Below are 21308 nucleotides of genomic sequence, written 5' to 3'. Positions count from 1 at the left end.
TTTAAACAAATAGGCCATGATTTAGCGATATAAGTAAGCAAGTGCCTACTCCTGCAGGAATTCTGCGCCTAAAAATTCTATGCACAATATTTTAAAACTCTGCATATTTGATTTGTCAAAATAACACAATATAATCACTCCAGTTTCAATTACTTGGGTCATTTATTTTAAAATACCTGTCAAAAGTATGTCGACAATGCAGACCAAAAAAAAAAAAAGAAGATTCCCTAAGGAGTAGAGAGTTAAAGAAACCCCTACAATAACCCAGTTCCAGTTGGGGGATATTGGAAAGTGCTGTGTGGGGCCCCCCAGAGCCCAAACACCTGCACCCTTCTTTCCCTAGAGCCCAGCCATGGGGCACCCCGGCCCAGACACCTGGACCTCACTCCGCCCAGAGCCTTTACCTCCCCCCCAGTTTCTGTACTGTCCCTGCAGGGGATGCAGTGCAGCCCTGCCCTTCCTCACCCTTGACCGAGTGGGGTCTCCCAGGCCCTCTCCCATAGTTGGGCAGATGAGGATCAAGCTGGGCAGCCAGAGCATGCAGAGCCTACATCCCCACCAGGCTGGGTGCAGAGTTCAGCAGCCACCTACTGGCTGCTGGCAGCTCTGCTGCCCCAGTTCCGCATTGGAAACCTGAAATTCTGCGGAGAACATGAATTCTGTGCAAATTCTGCATTGTGCAGTGGCGCAGAATTCCCCAGGAGTAAAGTGTCTAACTTCAATCACATGAGTAGCTTCACTGACTTCATTGAGACTACTTTGCAGCATCAGGGCAACAATACACGTTCCACAATTTGTTCAAGCCTTTGAACTAGGTTCATTGTACAAAGAAAAGATTAAGACTGGAGGCAACTGATCCCTCGTGATCAATCTGGATCCTACTTCTGCTTCCTCATTCCTTTCTTCCTCCCCATTTTTCTTGTTCCAATTCCTTCTGTTACTCGATCATTCTCTCATCCGATTTCCTGTTTTCCCATCCTGTCCCTACCCCCAAAAGATAAATCTCATTCCCCCAAATTGCTCCACTGAGAATTTCTTATTTTTCAACGAGATCTAATAAAAAAAATAGTGTGAGGTGTTCTAAAATTAGCCCAAGTTACAATGACTTTTTATGTAGAGACACATGCGTGAGAAATGGAAAACTGCAGTAGAGTTCCAGAAGGAGCTATACTGAGCATCTAACTTTTAAACACGGAGATCACTGCTTTGTGTTTAAATATTACATTCTCTCATCACCCCTATGGGCTGATGTGAAAACATACTGGTGGTAGACGTTACTCTTCCTGCAGGCTTCATAGCAGAGCCTAGCTAATGCTGTGACCTTTTTGCCCCCCAGCAAACTTTCCTGGCCCTCTATTCACTCTCTTTTTACTGTCAGTCTCTTCACACAGTGCAGACTTTCCCAAGGGCAAATCTTTCGGCTTGATCTTGCTCTCGTCTGAGTCAATGGAAAACTTCCCTTTGATTTGAATGGTGAAGGATCAAGCACCGAGCAGATTGTTGGCATAGTAATGTCAAATGGGAAGATGTGGGCTCATGGTCACCTAGTCAGTGTTTGTACTGGGTATGGCCTTTAAAAGGGACATTCTACCTTCCTACGTTATTACATTGCAAATATGAGAAATGTTGCAGGAGGTATCCTAATGAGGTGAATAGGTCACCCACTGCATCAAGCTATGACTGCCCAACCAGGGGGTGTGTTACATACTCTTGTGAACACTTTTATTTACAGAAATACTAAACAGAATGATTTATATCTAGAAGGATTATTTTAAAATGAAAAATACCTTTGATATAATTTATCATGTTTCTTAATTAGCCCTGCTATTTAATCCTTTGGATTCTGATCCTCTGCTACACATTTCTGCTGTTCTTGTCCATCAGTTTCTGTTGAAATCAACAAAGTCTGACCCTTAGGACATTCCTGGTACATGAAGCAAAACAGATGGTGCTTTCTACCAAAATCTACCTGAAACATTCAACAGCAGCCAGTGCTTAATTACTTTATAACCATAGCCTTTAAGATTCTGCTTGTTCTTAGCTGTTTTATCCTGACAGCTTTGACTTAGGTGCTTCTGTCAGGACAGAACATGAATAAACTATAGGAGAACTTGGATCTTTTTACAAAATAAAGTAATTTAAACAGCTGCTTTAATGGGCTAAAATTAATTTTAAAAGGGGCTAAGGGAGTACGCAGTAGGTTAACAAACTAGACTTGTGCCTCTGGAGACCAAGTACAGAGTCTCACAGGTTTGTTGATCTCATTCTAGACCCTTGCGAACATCACAGAACCATAATTTAGTCCATTCTGAAGTCCAGCAGTGGAATGGCAGTGGTGGACTAGGTGCTGTGTTGACAATGCTTTTTGGAGCATTTGGGAGAACTTTGTGGGCAGGCTTTCCCAGCACCTGTCTGCACCGTCATACCCATTGGTTAGCTGTGTTGCTCCTTTGCATTGTTAATCCTTTCTGGAACGGTACCACTTCCTATACCTTTGAGAATTATGTAGACTTCATTGATAGTGTCAAAGATGAAGAAACAGGCTGGGCTGTCTGCATATTGATTTTATAAACTTTTTGCAATATCAGACAATATAGACCAAATATTTTAAGGGAGTGTAAAAGTCTACATAAGTTACTCTGTATTCAGTAGGTCAGATTCTGTTTCCATTTACACCAGTGTAAATCCAGAGTAACACCACTGATATCAGTTCTGTCTCTCTCAATTTATACTGGTAATACTGAGAGCAAAATTTCACCTTATACTTCTTAATGTGTGAGCAGACTTTTTCATTGTGCTTAATGAGCTTTTTGTTTTTGTTTTGATAGTTGAAAGAAAAAATGAAAGAGCAGTCCTGGAATATCCTCTTTGTAGAATGTGGACGTGGCGTTAGCATGTTTCGGACAAAGAAAACTCGAGATCTAGTTTTAAGAGGGATCCCAGAGACCTTACGAGGAGAGCTCTGGCTGCTCTTCTCAGGTATTGAATAGTAATTAACATGAAATAGTTTTATGGAGTTGTACTACAGAAATATTCTAGTCAACGATCAAACACACTGCTTCATAAACTGCTGTTCTCTGCCAGAAGTAGATAAGGATCTTGCTTTTATGCAAGCAATTAAAACCAAACCAAATCTGCAGTCTTTACAGTTGGCAGTCAGCAGCTCTGACTGCCAACTGCTTTTAAAATTGTAGAGGTAAAAATGTTTGTTTGTTTCCTTGGTGATAGGGGACATGCTGTATCCTTAAAGTTCAAGGGGACAGTTAGGTTGGAAAAGCCACTCTGTGTATGTGCGTACTGCTACTGGGATCCTGAGTGGACAGATTCTCTCTAGCATGGCTCCAGATAACGTACTAAAAATAGCAGTGTGGACATTCCGGCTTGGTCTGGAGCTTGGGTTCTGATGCCTATAGGGTGGGGTAGGTTTGAGCCCGAGCTTCTGCCTCAAGCCGGAATGTCCACATTGCTATTTTTAGTGCACTAGCTTGAGTATGGCTAGTCTGAGTCTGTCTACCCGGGCTGGGACACTCGCTCCCAGATACAGTGTAGACGTACTCTTTAAGACCATGTCCTCACGTAGCAGGAAAAACATATTTGCTAAACCGGTTTTAAATCTTTTGTCAGGGATGGCAGCTTTACAAACTAATAGAGTTTCTGTAGTAGAGAATTTGCTCCATCTTTGCAACTGTATTTTCTAGACTAGGCCCCTTGAACCAAAGTACAGAGCTTATAAACATCATGTGCTTCACTTGCAGTGTTTCTAAAGATGCACATAATCTCTTGTGAAAGTTACAAAGGTACTTTTATGGCCTTCATCCTTGTGGTGTAATATTTGTATTGGAATGCTTCACAAACACTAATTACTTTATCCTAGCAACACACTTATGAAATAGGGAAGTATTATAATCTGTATTGTACAGATGGGGAACTGAGCGAGTAAGTCACTGATTTTTTAGAAGCCCTGAGGTCCTGCAGCTCCCATTGACTTCAGCACATGAGACACTCACCCAAATGACTTGCTCAAGGTTGCATAAGAAGTTTGTGGCAGAGCCAGGAATTGAGTACAGGTCTGTCTGACCTTCCATCCAGTGTCTTGACTACAAGACTATTTACCCCAATATCAGAGGTGATTTTGCAACTCTTGTAGAGGTTCAGTTTATGACAACGATTTTAAAAGTAATTTATCTAGCATGTTTTAGCTCATGCTGAGTAGTTCTGAATGCAAGAGATTTGTAGTTGCTAACTGTTGTTGAAGTATCTATCTGTACTTTATTCTTCACTCATCAGCTTTGTATCTGAGCACCTATGGTATGTGATGGCATGAAAATCTTAGAATGATCCAAATGTGAAGTAATTTTTGAAAATGTCTCTCTCATAAAAGGCTTGGTCAGTCCACTACCAACTTTGCAGGGAAGAAAAATATTGACTCTACCAGAAAACATTTGTAAAATTACAGATGGAATGGGGGCTTTTTTGTGGAAATCAAGAGAGAACTTAGGGTCAAAATCTGATTTATAATAGAAAATAACCTACCACAGTATTTACCTTGAGCCTAGTTTTCTACTTTGCTACTCCTGTAATTCCAGTGTAACCCTACTGATTTAAAAAGTGTTACTCTGATATAATACTGGAGCAATGTCCTGGGGAATCGGTCCCCAAGGCTCCATCATAAGCCATATAACTTCAATAAGTACTAAAAGCTATTAGATATATTGCAAAGATGTAGATATTCCACTCTTTCTGTCTTCTAATGCTGTGCAATAAAACATATTGACAGGTGCCATTAATGACATGGCTACAAACCCCGGTTATTACACTGAACTGGTGGAAAAGTCCCTAGGAACATGCACTTTGGCTACTGATGAAATTGAACGAGATTTGCGTCGCTCCCTACCTGAGCATCCAGCCTTTCAGAGTGACACTGGTATTTCTGCACTCAGGAGAGTTCTTACAGCCTATGCGTACAGGAATCCCAAGATTGGATACTGTCAGGTAGAATACTCTTGAGATCATGTGTATGGGTCTTCTAAACATCAGTAACACTAATATTTAATACCAGTATAGCGATGCCACACTTCATAAACTCGTCACATAAATCCCTGGGGTTTCTTGCTTCCGTGGTTTACTTGTGGTATAAATTTCAAAACATTATACAACATTGACTTTTATATAGGGTTTGTCACCGAGTTCTGCCTGTGCCTGTGACATGATTTTATCTGCCGTAAATCTTGGATTTATGCTAGGTTGACGTTATAAATCTACCTTATATAGCTTAAATGTTATATCAGGCATTTTAACTGTGTTGCAGCATAGGTCTGGTACAGGGTATAGTTGAAGCTTACCCCAACTGAGCTATAAAATGATGCAATGTAAACTATGCTTTAAAAATGCATATAATTATAAAATGCAGCAAACCTGAAATGCACTGCATGCTCTTACTGTCTTTCCTTGCCAACACCTCTTGCCTTGATTGAATGTTGTAGGCAATGAATATTTTGACATCCGTGCTGCTACTTTACGCTAAAGAAGAAGAAGCTTTCTGGCTATTGGTTGCTGTGTGTGAAAGAATGCTACCCGATTATTTCAATCGTCGAATCATTGGTAATGTTTCTGTCTTCTAGCAGTTTTAAAAAAAATAAACGTAACAATCCCATCTTGAAACAGAAGTGAAGAACTAGCTAAAGTTTGCATGCGTGGAAAAATGCTGGATTTAGTTCACTGCTGTAATTTAGAAAGAAGAGCTGAAAATAAACAGGAATATTCCTGTTTGTGCAGGAATTAATGTAGCTTTTTATTCCTGAGCTATTGCTGTAGAGAGAAACTATTCAGGAAATATTATAACTTGTACCATATTACTGTTTTCCTGGATTTGTATTCTTGTCCCTGATTCTGCTGGCCAATGTTTCGCGTTTTTTTTTTTTTTTTAAGGTTTTCTCTCCCCTGTTGCAAACAAGGGACATTGACTACATAGGAGGAGCAATGGAGCTGACTATGTGTACTATCAAAAGCAATAACATACTACTTGGTGTGCAGTTATGCTAGATACCCACACATTGTCTTGATGGCTCCTAACATACTCGGGTCATGCAGGTGTTTGGTATAGCTGCACATCCAGATCTGCTCATGTTATGCCTTATGTCATACCATGTCAGCAGCTTGACCTGTTTTATAATGAAGGTATGGTTGTGTGTGAGCCTGATTCCTGGAAATGTCTGCTGCTTTATTTCCTATATTAAGATTTGGGTGGCTGTTTCGTTGTCCTCCTGCAGGGGCCTTGGTGGATCAAGCAGTGTTTGAGGAACTCATCAGGGATCACCTGTCTCAGCTGACGGACCACATGACAGACATGACGTTCTTCTCGTCCGTCTCTCTCTCCTGGTTTCTTACCCTCTTTATCAGCGTGCTGCCCATTGAAAGTGCAGTCAGTGTGGTAGACTGTTTCTTCTACGATGGGATAAAGGCAATCTTGCAGCTGGGTCTGGCGGTACTGGACTACAACATGGACAAGCTGCTAACCTGTAAGGATGATGCAGAGGCAGTGACTGTTCTAAACAGGTATCGGTGTATTCATCATTCCTAAATGCAACTTGGAAAGATATGTACTTACCGGTAGATTTGCCGCTGAGAAATCATTAGGCCTGGAATTTCAAAGGAGCCGAGGGAGTTAAGTCTTCAGCTCACACTAAAATCCAATGGGATTTGTATGCTGAACTCCATTAGGCTCCTTTGAAAATCTCAGCCTTAGTTGTTACCTCTTCTTCTAAAACCACAAGCACTTTGTACTGTTTAAAATGGATACAAAACCTACACTCGAGCATTTATAACCCCCTACCCACCTGCCTTTGCACTACCATCAAGCTAGTAACCGAAGCACAGTTTTACAGCTTATGTTTATTGAAGCTTACAGATAAAGAACGGGTTGGAGTTTGATTTTTAACTCATAAGATCAATGTGAAATCCCTTCTTCCTCAGTACCCATACACAGTTCAACTGGAACCAAACTCTGCTGTTATGCTGATTTAACAGTCATTTAAAGATAAACAACAAAAATTGTAAACTTGTTTTTAACTGCTTCTTCTAAAATTTTGCCTAGCTGTAACATGTCTTTTTTTTCCACATTTTATCCAGCCTGCAGCAGTTCAATACATTTTAAAGGGGCTCATGGTAATTTGCTTCTCAGCAGCAAATAGGAAATGACTGCTCTGTGGAGTTGTTTCTCTGTTGATTATGGTTACTCTTGTCCATGAATGTTTATTGAGGATATGTGTAAATTATGAATGCGTGCAGATCAAGACCCAATTTAGCAGAGGCCTGTGGGTCAAATAAGACTGACTAGGGGTCCCCATTCACCATAATCTTAGTCTTCCTTTCCCGCATAAATAACCCAGTCTTTGCTTGCCCCCAGACAGATGTTCTCTTTTTAGTGCTCCCTCTCTAGCCACTCTTTTCTTCCCCAGCTTATTAGACTCAGAGATGTTGTCGATTTCACTTTGCTTTGGCAGTAGGCTTTCACTAACATTATGTCTGTGTCACTTTTGTGCAGATTTTTCGACAGCGTCACTAACAAGGACAGTCCGTTGCCTCAAGCTGTGCAGCAGGCTTCAAACCTGAACGATACAAAGAGTTACCACCCAAAAGTGGACATAACCGACCTGATCAGAGAGTCAAACGAAGTGTGCATTCTTTTGTGTATTATGTTTTGTGTCATGTATTTGCATTTTCTCGTTTGCCCTTTTTAAAAATTGTTTTGCATCAGCTGAAGTAGTTACAGAATCATAGAAGCTGGAGAAATAGCAGACCACTCAGATCACTAGTCCATCCCCTCTGCTAGTCCCTTGAGCTTTGTCCAATCTCATTTCCTAGGCTATGGTACTTTTTTATTGTACCTGAAATGTACTGGGCTGGCAGTCCTGGGGAGTGGCGTCCTCTAGGCACATGGCAGGCAAAGCAGTCAGTTGGGCTAGCATCCCCCAAGTCAACCCATTATTCGTGTCAAATGGCAAATTGGCAGAGGCAGAAACTTCAATCACAAATACAAGACTCTGACCTCTGCAGATTGCAAGAGGTGGTGGAAATTGACATTCTAATCTCAGCTGCCAATTTAAGGAGTTACTTATGCTCCATATTTTGGAACAGCAGTGAAATAGACATTGGTGGGGAGGAAATACCCTGTATGAGGTTGGGTTTCTTCAACTTCTGCTGGTCTGTGGCTCTCTGGTCTGGTAAGGAAATTGACTTAGCTTCTGTTTTTTCTTCTTGCTAGCACGGATTTTGTATGAGGCATTTCCTTCCTTGGGATGATTTGGAACTAGGCTGTAATGTCTGCTTTGAAGCACTTTTTGGTTTCAATTTCTGCTGAGCCCATCTAGGATGAAAGGCTATTCCAGAGAAAAGAGTAATCCACATTTCTCTCTTTCCCTGTTTCTTTCCATGGATATGAGATACCCTTTCCGACTTCAGTTCTGGTTATTGTGCTAGTGAAAGGCCTAGAGCAGTGCCTCTCAAACTTTTGTACTGGTGATCCCTTTCACATAGCAAGCCTCTGAGTGTGAACGCCCCCCCTTACAAAGTAAAAACACTTTTTTATATATTTAACACCATTATAAATGCTGGAGGCAAAGCGGAGTTTGGGGTGGAAGTTGACAGCTCGCGTTCCCCCATGTAATCACCTCGTGACCCCCTGAGGTGCCCCAACCCCCAGTTTGAGAACCCCTGGCCTAGAGCATATTATTTTCAATGAGGGCATTGGAGAACAAGGTGGAGCGTTTTGTGCTGAAGAGCAGCTTCTGAAGACATGCACTAGCTTGGCTGTGAAGCTAGCTGCTCGTGATATAATTTGTGGAGAAGACTAGAATAAAATTCAGAGTGTTTTGATTCCAGATAGGAAGAGAGGCATGGGTTTGTGGTCTGAGCACAGAACTAGGAGCTGGGCTTCTACTTGTAATTCTGACTCTTGACGTAATTGTATAATGTATCTGTGCTTCAGTTTTCCCTCCCTGAGAAATGGAGATATCGGTCTAGTTTCTACTTTCTCAAGTGAGCAAAGGTAACATTTATTAATGTTTGTAAAGCATTTCGAGATCTTGGAAGGACAGCAAATTGTTACAGGCCTGACTGCCTGTCTTGCTTGTGGAGTGCAGCACCCTAGAAGTCAGTGGGAATACTCGCTGGGTAAAGGATCACCAGGAGAGCTAGGTGCAGTGGCTTTGACAAAATGAAATTTCATCAAAATATGCTGCTTCACAAAAATGTTTCAATGCAGTTTTTGCCAAGAAGGATCACAGAGAGAGACTGAGGCTTGCTATTGTCTAGTGGTTAGTGTACTAGCCTGGGATGTAGGAGACCGGGAGACCCAGGTTTCCACTCCCTGCTTTACCTCATTCAGAGATGAGTATTGTATTCCAGATCACTCCCAATCCAGCAGAATAAGGACTTGAACTGGAGTCTCCCACATCTTGGTCTAATGTCTTAACCACCGGGCTGTAGAGCGTGAGGGTCTCCTCTCCCACGCTCCTGATGAAAGAGCCTATTTCAACACAATATTGTTTCCACAGAAGGTTGTGGTTTTGTTCCAAAGTGGAACGAACACAAATTTCGAAACCTTGAAAGTTGCTGCAAAAGGGAATTATCCTGCAGCCAGTTCTAATGACTAACTCTGAGTAAGGGGATAGAAAATATGCCTCGGCTGTTATTGCCTCTCCTGGGTATTGTGAAGATGAGTGAGGCTATGTCTGAAGATGAAAAATGCTGTGCGAGAGCCATGTTTTGTTTGTGTCCTTTTATGACTCGGACTCCCAGGTTCGTTCATTTTCAGGCTAAATCATAAAGGAACAATTTTTAGTTTGTACATAGAAGAGCCTGTAGTTCTTAATGTATGGCATCTATTCAGGATTAGATTGTACATTTACAATCTACCCCTAATGAAGGGCATTGAATAGCAGCCCTGCCACAGGAACAGACCAGGGACCTTGTTGTGACTGAGTTGAAATTCCCTCCCTGATTCCCCTTTTGCTTCAGGAAGGAAGTAATCTACTACTGGTTTTCCTTCATCAGTTCAACTGTGCTGGCCAGCATATGGAGGACTCTGATCATTACCCACCCCTGCCTCCTCACTTACGTGGGAGGGGTGTAACACCCCATCAGAGATGACTTCTTCCTCAGCTTCCCCACACACACATGGACCCACCCCTTGCAGGATGGGTAAGGGGGCACCTTACACCCCCTTAATCCCCTGTGCTGGTGTGTACAGAAAAGGACAGTCCTGCCCTCCGTCTCTTAGAGTATCTCTACACAGCAAAGCAACACCTGCAGCTGGCCCGTGGGGCTCGCGCTGCAGTGTTGTTTCACTGCTGTGTAGACTTCTGGGCCTGGGCTGGAGACCCGAGGGCTGGGACTCTCTCACCTTGCAGGGTCTTAGAGCCCAAGCCTGGAAGTCTACACAGCAGTGAAACAATCCCACAACCCGAGCCTGGCGAGCCCAAGTCATCTGGCATGGGCCAACCGCGTGTTGGCTAGTTGTAGTGTAGAGACACCTTTATTCATGAGTGAGTTTCCAGAGCCCAGGCTTGCTTTGTGTCAATACGGCTGGTCCTACTGCTATTTTTAGTGGCAGGAAAAGCAAAAATATCCACATATATGAGCAGCTCTGTGTCTGGAAGTAGCTGAAATTCAATTTCACAGAGTTTGGGGCTTTTTTTCCCTAGAAATATGGTGATATTCGATACGAGGATGTCGAGAGCATGCGCTGCAGGAACAGGCTGTATGTGATCCAGACCCTAGAAGTTACTACAAAACAGAATGTGGTAAGTGTCCTGAAAGGACGGAAGCTGTGGACCACGTGCAGTAGCATATGTTGCCTTTCCTCGGCTGGACTTTCACCCTTTTGGAAACTGCAAGCGTATGAATGAGGATGACCTAGAATATCCACAGATGAGTGAATAACACCTTGAAGGCTGAAATCCCTCTCTGATGGGTGTCTGTCGTAAATGGGGGTTTGGTCCAAGATCGTTTGAATCTGTGAGCTGCTGATCTAGGTATTGGTAACACCATAGGCTTGCAAGGACTCCATGCTACATTTCTGTGACTCTCTGCACTGATCAGAATGGGCTGATTTGTATTTCTGTGTGCTGCTGTTAAATTGTTAGTGCACTTCCCTTAGAGACATAAGGTAGTGTAAAAAGCCTTTAGTGACACAATGAAACACTGAGCACTAAAGTAATAACCAATTAATGACTTAATTTCATTGTACATTCTCTTTTGCAAGGAAGAAAAAGAGCAAAGTCCTAATAACCAATAAACCACCAATGAAACACCACTGAGGAGATAACTGTATTGCAATATAAAAAGGATCACTTTTTAACGTGTGTACTTGTATATTTAACTCTTGGTGCCAGTAGCTGCACGTGCCCCTGGAAATTTAAACTCCCTACTGTGAGTGAAGGTTGCAGTTGGTTTCCTTTGCTTGCTTGTTTCTTCAGTGGTTGACCCCTAGTAAATAGCTTTAAACCCAGACTAATACCTCTTTCTGCAGTAAATGGTCACTGGAAATGCTGCAGTAACTTATTGTGAGCACTGAGACCATAACTGTTGTATTTCTTGGATATGGTTAACACATTGTGAATGCGGATGTAGGTCTTGCAGCTGGAGTTGTGTACTTGAATTCCTAATTCTCTGTAATGAAAAATAAACTTTGTTTGCATGAACTGAAAGTGCCATTTGTCCCTTATGAATGAAGCCACATATTGCATTAGTATACATAATCTGGTATACAAGAGTTGGCTTCTGGTTTCTATAGTGTAGGATCAACACCCACAGGCAATGTGCTTTGAGTTTATTCTCTCCTCTTCGGGATAGTATGTGGTCCTTGACTTGTTTCCAGTCGAGATTCTGTACTCAGTCCCTAATTGTAAGCTGCAAAAAATCTGCAGGAAAATTCAAACAACTTCTTAAATGTAAGATGTAAAATCTTGGAGAGCACTGGAATAATACTGTAGAGCAAAGAGGGGGAAAGTCACCTTTTAATTTTTTTATTTTAATTTATTTTAGCTGCGTGTTGTGTCCCAGGATGTAAAATTCAGTCCTAGTGACCTGGAAGAGCTTTATGAATTATTCAAGGTAACGTGCTGTTTTTCTTTAATGCCCTCATTTGCAAAATGTCTGTATTTAGGGTCAGTTCTAATAAGGAAATGTCAGTTCCAACCCACTGAAAAGGAAGATTTAATATATACACTTTACAATGTCATCCTCAAATAACACTGGAAATAAAATTCAAAATCTTTTTTCCCCAAGCAGAATTTTCCTTTCCTGGTCTAAAGCTTTGCCTTTTCTTTGTAGAAGGAGCATTTTCTGTCCTGTTACTGGAGTGCAAATAGCCCTGTCCTGAGACACCATGACCCCAGTCTGCCATATCTGGACCAGTATCGGATCGACTGCCAGCAGTTCAGGGTCCTCTATCACCTCTTGAGTCCATGGGCCCATTGTGCAAACAGGGACTCTCTTGCACTGTGGACATTCAGATTGCTGGACGAAAACGCCGATTGCCTTATAAACTTCAAAGAATTTGCCTGTTCACTTGGTATGAGACTATCGAATACATACACTGTATTGACACGGGCTTGATCCAGAGAGGTACTGGGTTCCCTCAATTCCCTTTGTTAACCATTGGAATTGAGAGTGCTCAGTATCCTGCAGGATCAGGCCCAACTATGGACTAAAGTGAGCCACCTGGCTTACAGAGTATATTTATAATTTCAGATGTGGGGGTTGCTTAGGCTGGTTGACAATGGTTTAAAATGATTAGTGCATGCCCTGGTTGTGCCCTCTATATATATAAAGGGGGCAAAGCAGTTTCTGTTGTTATCCTCTGACTTCACATTCTAGTAATTTTTCTGAAACACTGGGCTGAAATTTTCCATGCTTGGTCTATATTAATGCAACTTTAAGTATGAAATTCCCAAATGCTAGGAAGTTCAGAAGTTCAGGTTCTGAACAGTGTTAACTTGCCCATATTGCACAACCTGTCTGGCTGATTAAAAGTACTTTCCACGCTATGTATCATCACACAGACAGCACGTGCAACCCAGCCAAGTTAATGTAATTTTTACTGACTTTTTCTTTATTTAGCTGTGAATTAAATGCAACCTTAATGTTGCATTAACATTTTTTTTTGCACGTCTGATATTCTGGAATGCTGTTGTGTAGGAGTAAATGTTTAACAAAAACGCCAACAAAACATCATCGCTGTGTGATGTGATTTCCTTATGTGGCAAGTACATTGTTCTGTGCATTCAGCTCTGCCTACATTTCTGTCTGCCATGCCTGCAATTTTAACCATTACTGAGAAGGATTCTTTAGCTAAATAAACACGACTCTCTTTGTCTAGGTACTAAGAGGAGGCTTAAAATATGTTAACATGTAAAACATCCATCATTTCACAGTATAGACAAACCCAAGTTCAGCTGCATGGGATAGTACTTTTCTTCAGCCTCCTCTCACATGTCCAACTTCAGTCATGCTCAGCTGTTCCTGTGTTCATGCTAGTTTCCCCCCCAACCTTTGAACTAATTGAATGGAACGTCTTGCCTTTCTCCTCTAACAGATGTCATGTATAATGGAAGTTTCACTGACAAACTGAAGCTGCTTTTTAAGCTGCACATCCCTCCAGGTAAGTTTTTTAGCAGTGTTGTTTGAGGCGTTTTCTCTTGGCTACTACTCTCTTTCCATCACACTCTTTCATTCTTTAATTTTCCAGGCTTGCATGTTCCTCCTTGTTTCACTAGTACAAAGTGCACACTGCCGACCCACAGCTGTAGTACCAGGGCCTGCTTTACCCAGTGTGGTGTATTCCACTGGACCAAGAAAGCCCTAGTACGTTCCTAGAGCACTTCTCCTTTGTCCAAAGGGACAGCCATACCCGTATGTTGTTTGTGCTACCAAAGAGCACTTGTCACTGAGTTTCTGTTATACGTTAGCTGCTCTTCAGAAGCCTCATGTCGTTATTGTCAGCCACTGATTTTGCTACTAAATTTGTACCTCAGCTCTGTTACATTGTACCGTATTGACTTTTCAGTATTTTGCCATGAAAGTCTGGACAGAGATGACATGGAAAAATGCAAAATGATTTCAGAGGTGATGCAAGACTATCCAAATGATAAAGCCCAGGTAAAGTCTAGGAAGGGAGGTCACCATACATCGTAAGATGCACCGTTTTGTAGAGACATTTGTTCACCACTAAGAGTGCCTGAGGGAGGGAGGATTACTCAGACCATACTGATCGCTAAAAGATTACATTTGTTCACTAAAGACCTAATCCAAAGCCTACAGAAATCTATGGGAGTCTTTCCATTAACTTCACTGTTGCAGACCCAGTCCCTAAGGCCTCTGTTCAGCAAAGTACTTAAGCATGTGCTTAATTGTCTTAACTTCAGTGGGGCTAAAGCATGTGTTTAAAGTTAAGAACATGCTTAAGTGCTTTGCTAAATTTGGGCCTTAATGTGGAAAATGTTCTGAGGAAAGGTGGGATGTTTTGGAAGCTTAACCACCAGTCTGGAATCCTGTGGCACCTTATAGACTAACAGACGTTTTGCAGCATGAGCTTTTGTGGGTGAATACCCACTTCTTCGGATGCAAGAAGTTTCTGTTATGTTTCTAAAGCACTTTGAAATCCTCAACCAAAAAGTACTAAGCCCTGAACCTGCAAATGGGTCTGCCCCACTGAAGTTTGCAGATCTCTAGAGGGGTGGATCCGTGCACCTGTATGGAGCCCTGCTGACTCTGGTGAGAATCCACCTGCACTGATTCTGTTGCAGTATCAGGGCCTAAATCAGTGTGGTTTATTTATAAAAAAATATTTTGTTTCCATGTTCTTTCAGAAATCTTTACTAATGGCTGTTTGCTGAGCATTTTGGTGTCATTAGTTTTGAGTACAACTTTGTCCAGCAGTGGGGTTTGTACTGAGGAATTTCATCTCCAAGCACTTGGAGAGTGTGCTAAATGTTCTATATTCTTTTCTCTTTACTGTTATTTCCTTATTTTTTTTTCCTCCTCCACCCCCTCCTTTAGTTCATGTAGTACTGAGAGACCATAAGAAAGTTTCTTGTCTGTCACTATGTTGATGGCCCAGGTACCACTATGTCCGCTTTCGATTGATTGCACTAATTTTTCCTGCAGCTTTTACTGAAGTGGAATCTCTAAGCCCTTCCAAAGGTGATGATCTTTCAAAAGAAGAGCTGATTCATTTCAGTCAGCTCAATGGTAAGCCCCAGCATGCTTGGTTTATTACAAAGAATTAGTGATATTCTATTAGCTCTACTGCAGTAGAGCTCAGTCACCCTAATCAGGACTGGGGCCTATTGTGAGAGGTGCTGTATTAATGCCCATGAAGACACAATTCCTGCCCCCAAAGAATGTTTATGTAAAATGTACCTCCCAATGACACGAATCCTTTATAAAAGCCCCACCCTTGAAGATCATATATATCCCACAAGGCAGTGCAGAAGTTCTCCATAAATATCCACTTACTCTCTTCTCAGAGTGTTTTTTCTGTATCACTGTGTGTTGCCTCAGGTTGAAAAGCTGGTTAATGGCTAGATTCTGTGGAATACCACAATAAGCAGTACTTAGTTATTATTTCATGTGTTTGTTTATTTGTATTATGGTAGCATCTAGGAGCCTCAGTCATGGGATATAGAGGTGGTTGCTATACAAACACACACAACAAAAAGACCCAAGGAACTTACAGTCTTAAGACAGGAGACAGTGGGTAGAAACAGACAGATGGGAAAACACAAGGAACAATGAGAAAATACTGGTCAACGTGATAGGCAGTGATCTCAGCACACCAGAAGCCTAATCATTGTTAGGTTTTCTTTTTGTTTAATTTCTGCCTGTATGCTTATTGCTATACTCAGAAACAAAGGAAGACTCCCTGCCCCAGGGAGTTGAACATCTAAAACCATAATCTTTTTGAGGTTTCAGAAACCACCTTCTCCATTTCTGAAGTCCCATGCAAAAAGAGGCAAGTCCAAGTTGCTAGGGATCTATACAGAACATTTCCTTTAGGAAACTCAGTCATTGCTCTTCCTTGGAGTTGACTTCCCTTTTCTCCTTCATAAGCTGTGTGTGAGAGGTTTAGCTCCACAGTAGCAGTACAATATCTGCAGTAAACATTCCACCAGCCTCCACCAGTCTTGAACACCTGGGGGCAGAGAGGTAATGGGGAGGATCTGAGACTACGCAGCTGACTCTGGCTCCTTCTGTCTCAGCTAGCTCTGCAGTATGGTTGGCAACTCTTGCTCTTCGGTGCATCCATATAGCTTCTTCTCTGTCACAGCTGAGTTCAATATACAAGCAACATGTGTCTTAAATAGCCTTGTTGAAGAAGGGAATTTTGATAAAGGGAAACAGTATAAACTCAGTCTGTGAAAGAAACACCAAATACTTTTTTTTTCTCTTCAAATGTAGTTTCCTCTCCTGTGGATATTCAGGAAGCTGATGCTTTGAAGAGAAGCCCAGAAAAAGGTAAAGAATCTCGATCAGCAAAGTTTGACTCTCAGTGACCCGGTGTTGCCTTTAGGAGAGAGAAATCGGGCACATGTGTGGAGAGGAAATGGAGCATCTCGGCAGCATGGCTGCTCCTACATGATGGCATTAATGTCTAATCTCTTTGTATTGTTGGGCTTACTTGGGGCAGGTCACAGGTAGGGGTTATATTCATCTCTATGCCCACTCCATCCTTGGTCTGACTAAGACTGTTGAGTAGGAACTTGACTGAGGGTACCAGCTCATTTCACATAACTCACTAACATTCACCTGTTGACTTTTTGTCATTTCTGTCTGATCTGGTGTAGATTTGAACTGATAACCTGGAGGAGAAACCTCTGTGTCTATTACCAGCTGAGACATCATATGATTCCCTTCCCCTTCCCATGGTTCAATTCATGTTTTAGAAAAACCAAGAACATTTATTACTGAATTGATACAGATTGTGTGGTCAAGTAATTTCAGACTAGACATTGTTCATGGAGAAACATATCATCTTGACACTTCGCAAAAACACTGTCCATCTTATGGGCCAAAACTGGTACTTCTAACTTGAACTCCATAAAGTCTTTGGAGAGAAGTTGGATTTGAATTCTCAGATCAAAATCTGCCCCTGCAATTGGATCCCAAGCTTGGTTGGCAAATAGCCAAAATCTCATAAGGAAAATTGACCTCAGGATATCTGTACCATTTTAAGATCGTGGAAATTCACAGGAGTTCCATTGTCTTGTGCCAAAATCCTGTGAGAATATCTCTCTGCCACTGTCAGATCTGAACGTGAGCCCTAGCCCCGATTCTGCTTCTCACCTGAACCTTGGCCTAAATCTCAGCCCATGTCTTTTCATAGTTCTGTATAGGAAACCTTGTGCACTGGTTATATTTCTTTCCTTTAATATGTGGTGATCATGTCCAAAAGAAAATATAAGCCAAATGTTCCAGGACACACACGACTTCTTAGCAGAAGATGTTCCCAAGTGGAATATGTCAGAATTCCATTAGTTCTGAAATAATCTTTTCTCTCAAGCAGGTAAAGAGAAGATTGATATTCAGGCCTATCTGAAGCAATGGCAAGATGAACTTCTTAAAAAAGAAGAAAATATTAAGGATTTGCCTAGAATGAACCAGGTAAAACTGTCTCTCTGACTCCTGTGTCAGTCTAGTTTTTCGTTTTATCTCTCCTTGAGATCAGCTTAATGGCTAAAACGCCGTGTGTTCATAGGGTTTCTTCACTTTGAGTCCTATACTTTAACCACTAGACTGTCTTTCTAAACTGTTATAATCCTGGCTGAATGTTTTCATTGCCTCTAGTATTCATTAAGGGCGCTACGTCTAAGTGGCTTAGGCCTGGTCGACATATGGTGTGTGTACCAGCATAACTGTCTATTAGGTGTATGATTTTTTTTGCCAATAGTTATTCCAGTACAGCCCCTAGCCTGAATGCATACCTCATACTGAACCACTATAGTTAAACAGTACAAATTTTGTATAAGGAGAAGCCCTCAGGAGCACAAATCACTTGAAGGGCACGTCTGAAAATTCCACCATAAGGGTCCATTACAGGTAGCGAGCTGTTCATTCAGGTCTCCTGTAAAACCACCGCCCCAGAAAAAGCAATGTACTAAGCACCAATCATAGTAAATCATCGCTATTGATTCTTAGAACAGCTGCAGTCCATAATCAAGTCTTTAACCATGACAGAAGTTCTTGTTTATAACCACATGGTAAATGCTATATGACAGGGTTCATCTGTTGTTCCTGATACAGAACTCTAAATATTGCAGTAGCAAATGCACCAGAAGGGAGCCTCCATAAAGTTTCTCTTCAGTTAAGGACAATCCTGTGAGCTGAGTTGTGCACATGCATTTCCCAAAGGTCTATACGAGTATTTCTCACTTGACTGAAAGTTTCATACAGACCGTTTTTATTGTTCAGGTTACTTTTTCAGTTAGCATAAGACGGTGGGGGGGGTACACTTAATGGCGGGAGGTGTCACAGGGGAACAGAAGCCCTGTGTTTAATCCTTGTCTGAGACGAAAGACAAATCTTGCCATCTTCATTCCATTTCCCTGATAGTTCGTGCTCTGTTATTTGATTAAGTGTTTGCCACAGTTCTCTGAATATGACCTTAGTTCCCGTTTGTAACACTCAGCCTGGTTCTTATGTATTAAGGCATCGATGGAAGGGGGAGAACAGGTCAGTCTTTGTCTGACTAAGACCCTTTGTTTGATTCTAGAAGAGTGTCTAGGCAATCACTTACCTGTTAGGAACCATTTATAGGAATGACTTTAGCGCCATTACAAAACAGTTGCATGCATCTCTTTGATGGATGTAATAATGGTCCATTCTCCCTTCTGGGTAAGGTTAGGCATATTTCAAAGGGGGAAATGGTCATGGTGCTTTTAGAGGATGCTTTTCCATGAGAAATTATTTTATGAAGGTGGAAATAAAGAATACTAGCTAAAAAGAAAAGCCTGTTGCTAGGGCTTTGAGTTGATGTTCTCTGAACAGTCTCCTCCTTAACTCTCCCTAGTTCCAGTTCATCCAGTTCTCAAAGACTTTATACAACCTGTTCCACGGGGACCCTGAAGAGGAGTTGTTATATTGGGCTATAGCGACTGTCACCAGCCTCTTGCTGAAGATGGAAGAAGTTGGGAGAAGACTACAAAGCCCCACTTCACCAGCCAAAAGCCCAGCTTCTGCAGCAGAATCCAGCGTGGACAGCCAGAACTCTCTAAAGAAAGACAGTGCACCCCAACAGACTGAGCGCAGGAATGTACAAAGCACTCGCAGAGACGACCATGAATGGTCTTTTGCCTTTGAGCAGATCCTGGCATCCTTGTTAAATGAACCAGCTTTGGTGAGATTTTTTGAGAAACCTCTAGACATAAAAGCCAAGGTAGAAAATGCTAAAACTTCACAATTAAAAGCGAGAACCAGAGTATAGGGTTTTTTTACCTTTGCACCCTATGTAACACAAAGGCCATTGCTATGGAAAGTGAGCATTGTTTATATTGAGAATGAGATTTGAGGATTTAGCTTTAACTACCAGATAACAATGTGTTGAAGTAATTAAAAACACTTTGAAGCACAATCACATCTTTGTGTTGTTCAGAAATATCAGTATAGTTCAAAAAGGACAGAAAAGTAAACGGCATTTTTACCATATTATACAAAATATGCAATATTACTAAAAATACTAAATGTGACCCATAGAGGGCACTATTGCAAAACTTTCTGTATGACTACTATTACTGGTTGCGTACTTCTTGATTTACTGTTCATTGTTGTGATGAATATGATGATTTTCTGCCATCTTCAGTTATAAGTAGTACTTGACATCTAAGTGTTTTACTTTCAGGCTGGTTTAATTTCAAAATAACCATTTCTAAATCTGCATGTAAACTCTCACCAACCCAGGGCAAAAGCCTCAGTACTAAGGGGAATAGAGTTTTTGGACTGGTAGCCTTGATGGTCACAGGAGCATTGTTGATAAAGAAGAAAGTTTCCATTCTTTTACTTGTTGCTGTACTGTAGTGTTAATCTTTTCTTTATCAGACCTCACTGGCTTCTAGTGAATAGCTGGTGTCAGAGCTGGGCCTGAATCTATGCAAAATTCAGACCAGAATCCTGATTTCCCAAATGGCACCATTTCTACATTGGATCTGTATGCCCTGGAATTTTGGGGACCCAGATTTTGTAGCTCGGGTGTGATTTTCATCTGAGTAATTTTCCATCTGACTCCATGGTTTCCTTCATCAACCCAGATGAGTAGGTTACCCCTTCCCGCCAACATTCTGTATCCCTGAGATGCAAGAATAGGGGAGTTAACTGATACTCTTGTGGCTCCTCTGTTGCACAAGGGTGAGAACGCTGGGGACGGATCATCAAAAGGTGTAACTTCCAATCAAATGTATTCCAGTGTACTTGCTGGAGTCGCAAAGAAATGGGCAGACAGTGGCTAATCCCTTTTCCTGTATAAGGAATTAGGATGTGATGTAATGCACTTAAATTTTGTCTGCATCCACTTGCAGGCAGGGGAGGGATAGCTTGCTCATCTGGTGCATGTTGGAGAAAGACATGATTTTGTTTGAATGTTATCTCAAAACCCAATAGTAGCCATCAATAGCCACCTCCTAATCAGTTGAATTATGACTGCTGAGCCGGGTGACTGACCTGCTGCAGCAGATGCTGCTTTGTTACCTTTGACTCTAAGCTCAAGCTTGTAACTGTTAGTCTTTTGCCATTGGTCTTTTCTTTTGGATTATTACCAGTGTGATAGTTTATATCAGTGGTTCCCAACCTTTTCACCTGGCGGGCGCCAGACAAAGGACCGTGGCGGCGGTGGAGCACCCGCCAAAATGCTGCCGAATTTCTGCGGCATTTCGGCGGTGACGCCCCTTGATGACGTCGCCTGTTGGCGGCAAGTGACATCATCGAGAGGTGTCGCTGCCGAATTTCTGCAGCATTTCGGCGGTGACGCCTCTTGATGACGTCATCAAGAAGCGTCGCCGCCGAAACGCCGCAGAAATTCGGTGGATGCTCCACCGCCGGCCAGGACGCGGGCGCATTTAGATGCACCGTGTTGGGGACCCCTGGTTTATATCCATCAGGACATATAGCAGCAACAAAATCCTTCGGAGTCTGAAAGTCAGGTTTTTAAGTATGTCAGCAGGAAGAAAAAAAAACTTTTTTGAGTCATAATCAACAAAGGAGCCATCTCTTTATTGTAAGGATCCTTTGAGGCAAGCTCTGCTAATGTTACTGAGAAA

General features: G+C 41.9%; 1 protein-coding gene across 3 annotated transcripts in view; it reads left to right on the top strand.

Moving 5' to 3' along the window:
• TBC1D8B (TBC1 domain family member 8B) overlaps window positions 1-20961 on the top strand; it is a 60936-nt gene extending 39975 nt beyond the window's left edge. For 2 of the 3 annotated variants that reach the window (XM_045031581.1, XM_045031579.1), the window contains exons 9-21: window positions 2829-2979; window positions 4778-4992; window positions 5484-5601; window positions 6270-6555; window positions 7544-7673; window positions 10704-10802; window positions 12046-12114; window positions 12334-12574; window positions 13598-13663; window positions 15169-15252; window positions 16462-16518; window positions 17564-17664; window positions 19070-20961. In XM_045031581.1, coding sequence (XP_044887516.1) covers window positions 2829-2979; window positions 4778-4992; window positions 5484-5601; window positions 6270-6555; window positions 7544-7673; window positions 10704-10802; window positions 12046-12114; window positions 12334-12574; window positions 13598-13663; window positions 15169-15252; window positions 16462-16518; window positions 17564-17664; window positions 19070-19483 — 2031 coding nt within the window. In that variant the 3' untranslated portion in view covers window positions 19484-20961. The remainder of the gene's footprint in view (window positions 1-2828; window positions 2980-4777; window positions 4993-5483; window positions 5602-6269; window positions 6556-7543; window positions 7674-10703; window positions 10803-12045; window positions 12115-12333; window positions 12575-13597; window positions 13664-15168; window positions 15253-16461; window positions 16519-17563; window positions 17665-19069) is intronic. The other variant, XM_045031580.1, reaches the window with a different exon arrangement.
• Window positions 20962-21308: the final 347 nt, after the last annotated feature.

The sequence above is a fragment of the Mauremys mutica genome, chromosome 9, assembly GCF_020497125.1.
Source record: "Mauremys mutica isolate MM-2020 ecotype Southern chromosome 9, ASM2049712v1, whole genome shotgun sequence".
In the NCBI taxonomy this organism is placed as follows: domain Eukaryota; kingdom Metazoa; phylum Chordata; order Testudines; family Geoemydidae; genus Mauremys; species Mauremys mutica.
This window is presented reverse-complemented; position numbering and strand designations above follow the sequence as displayed.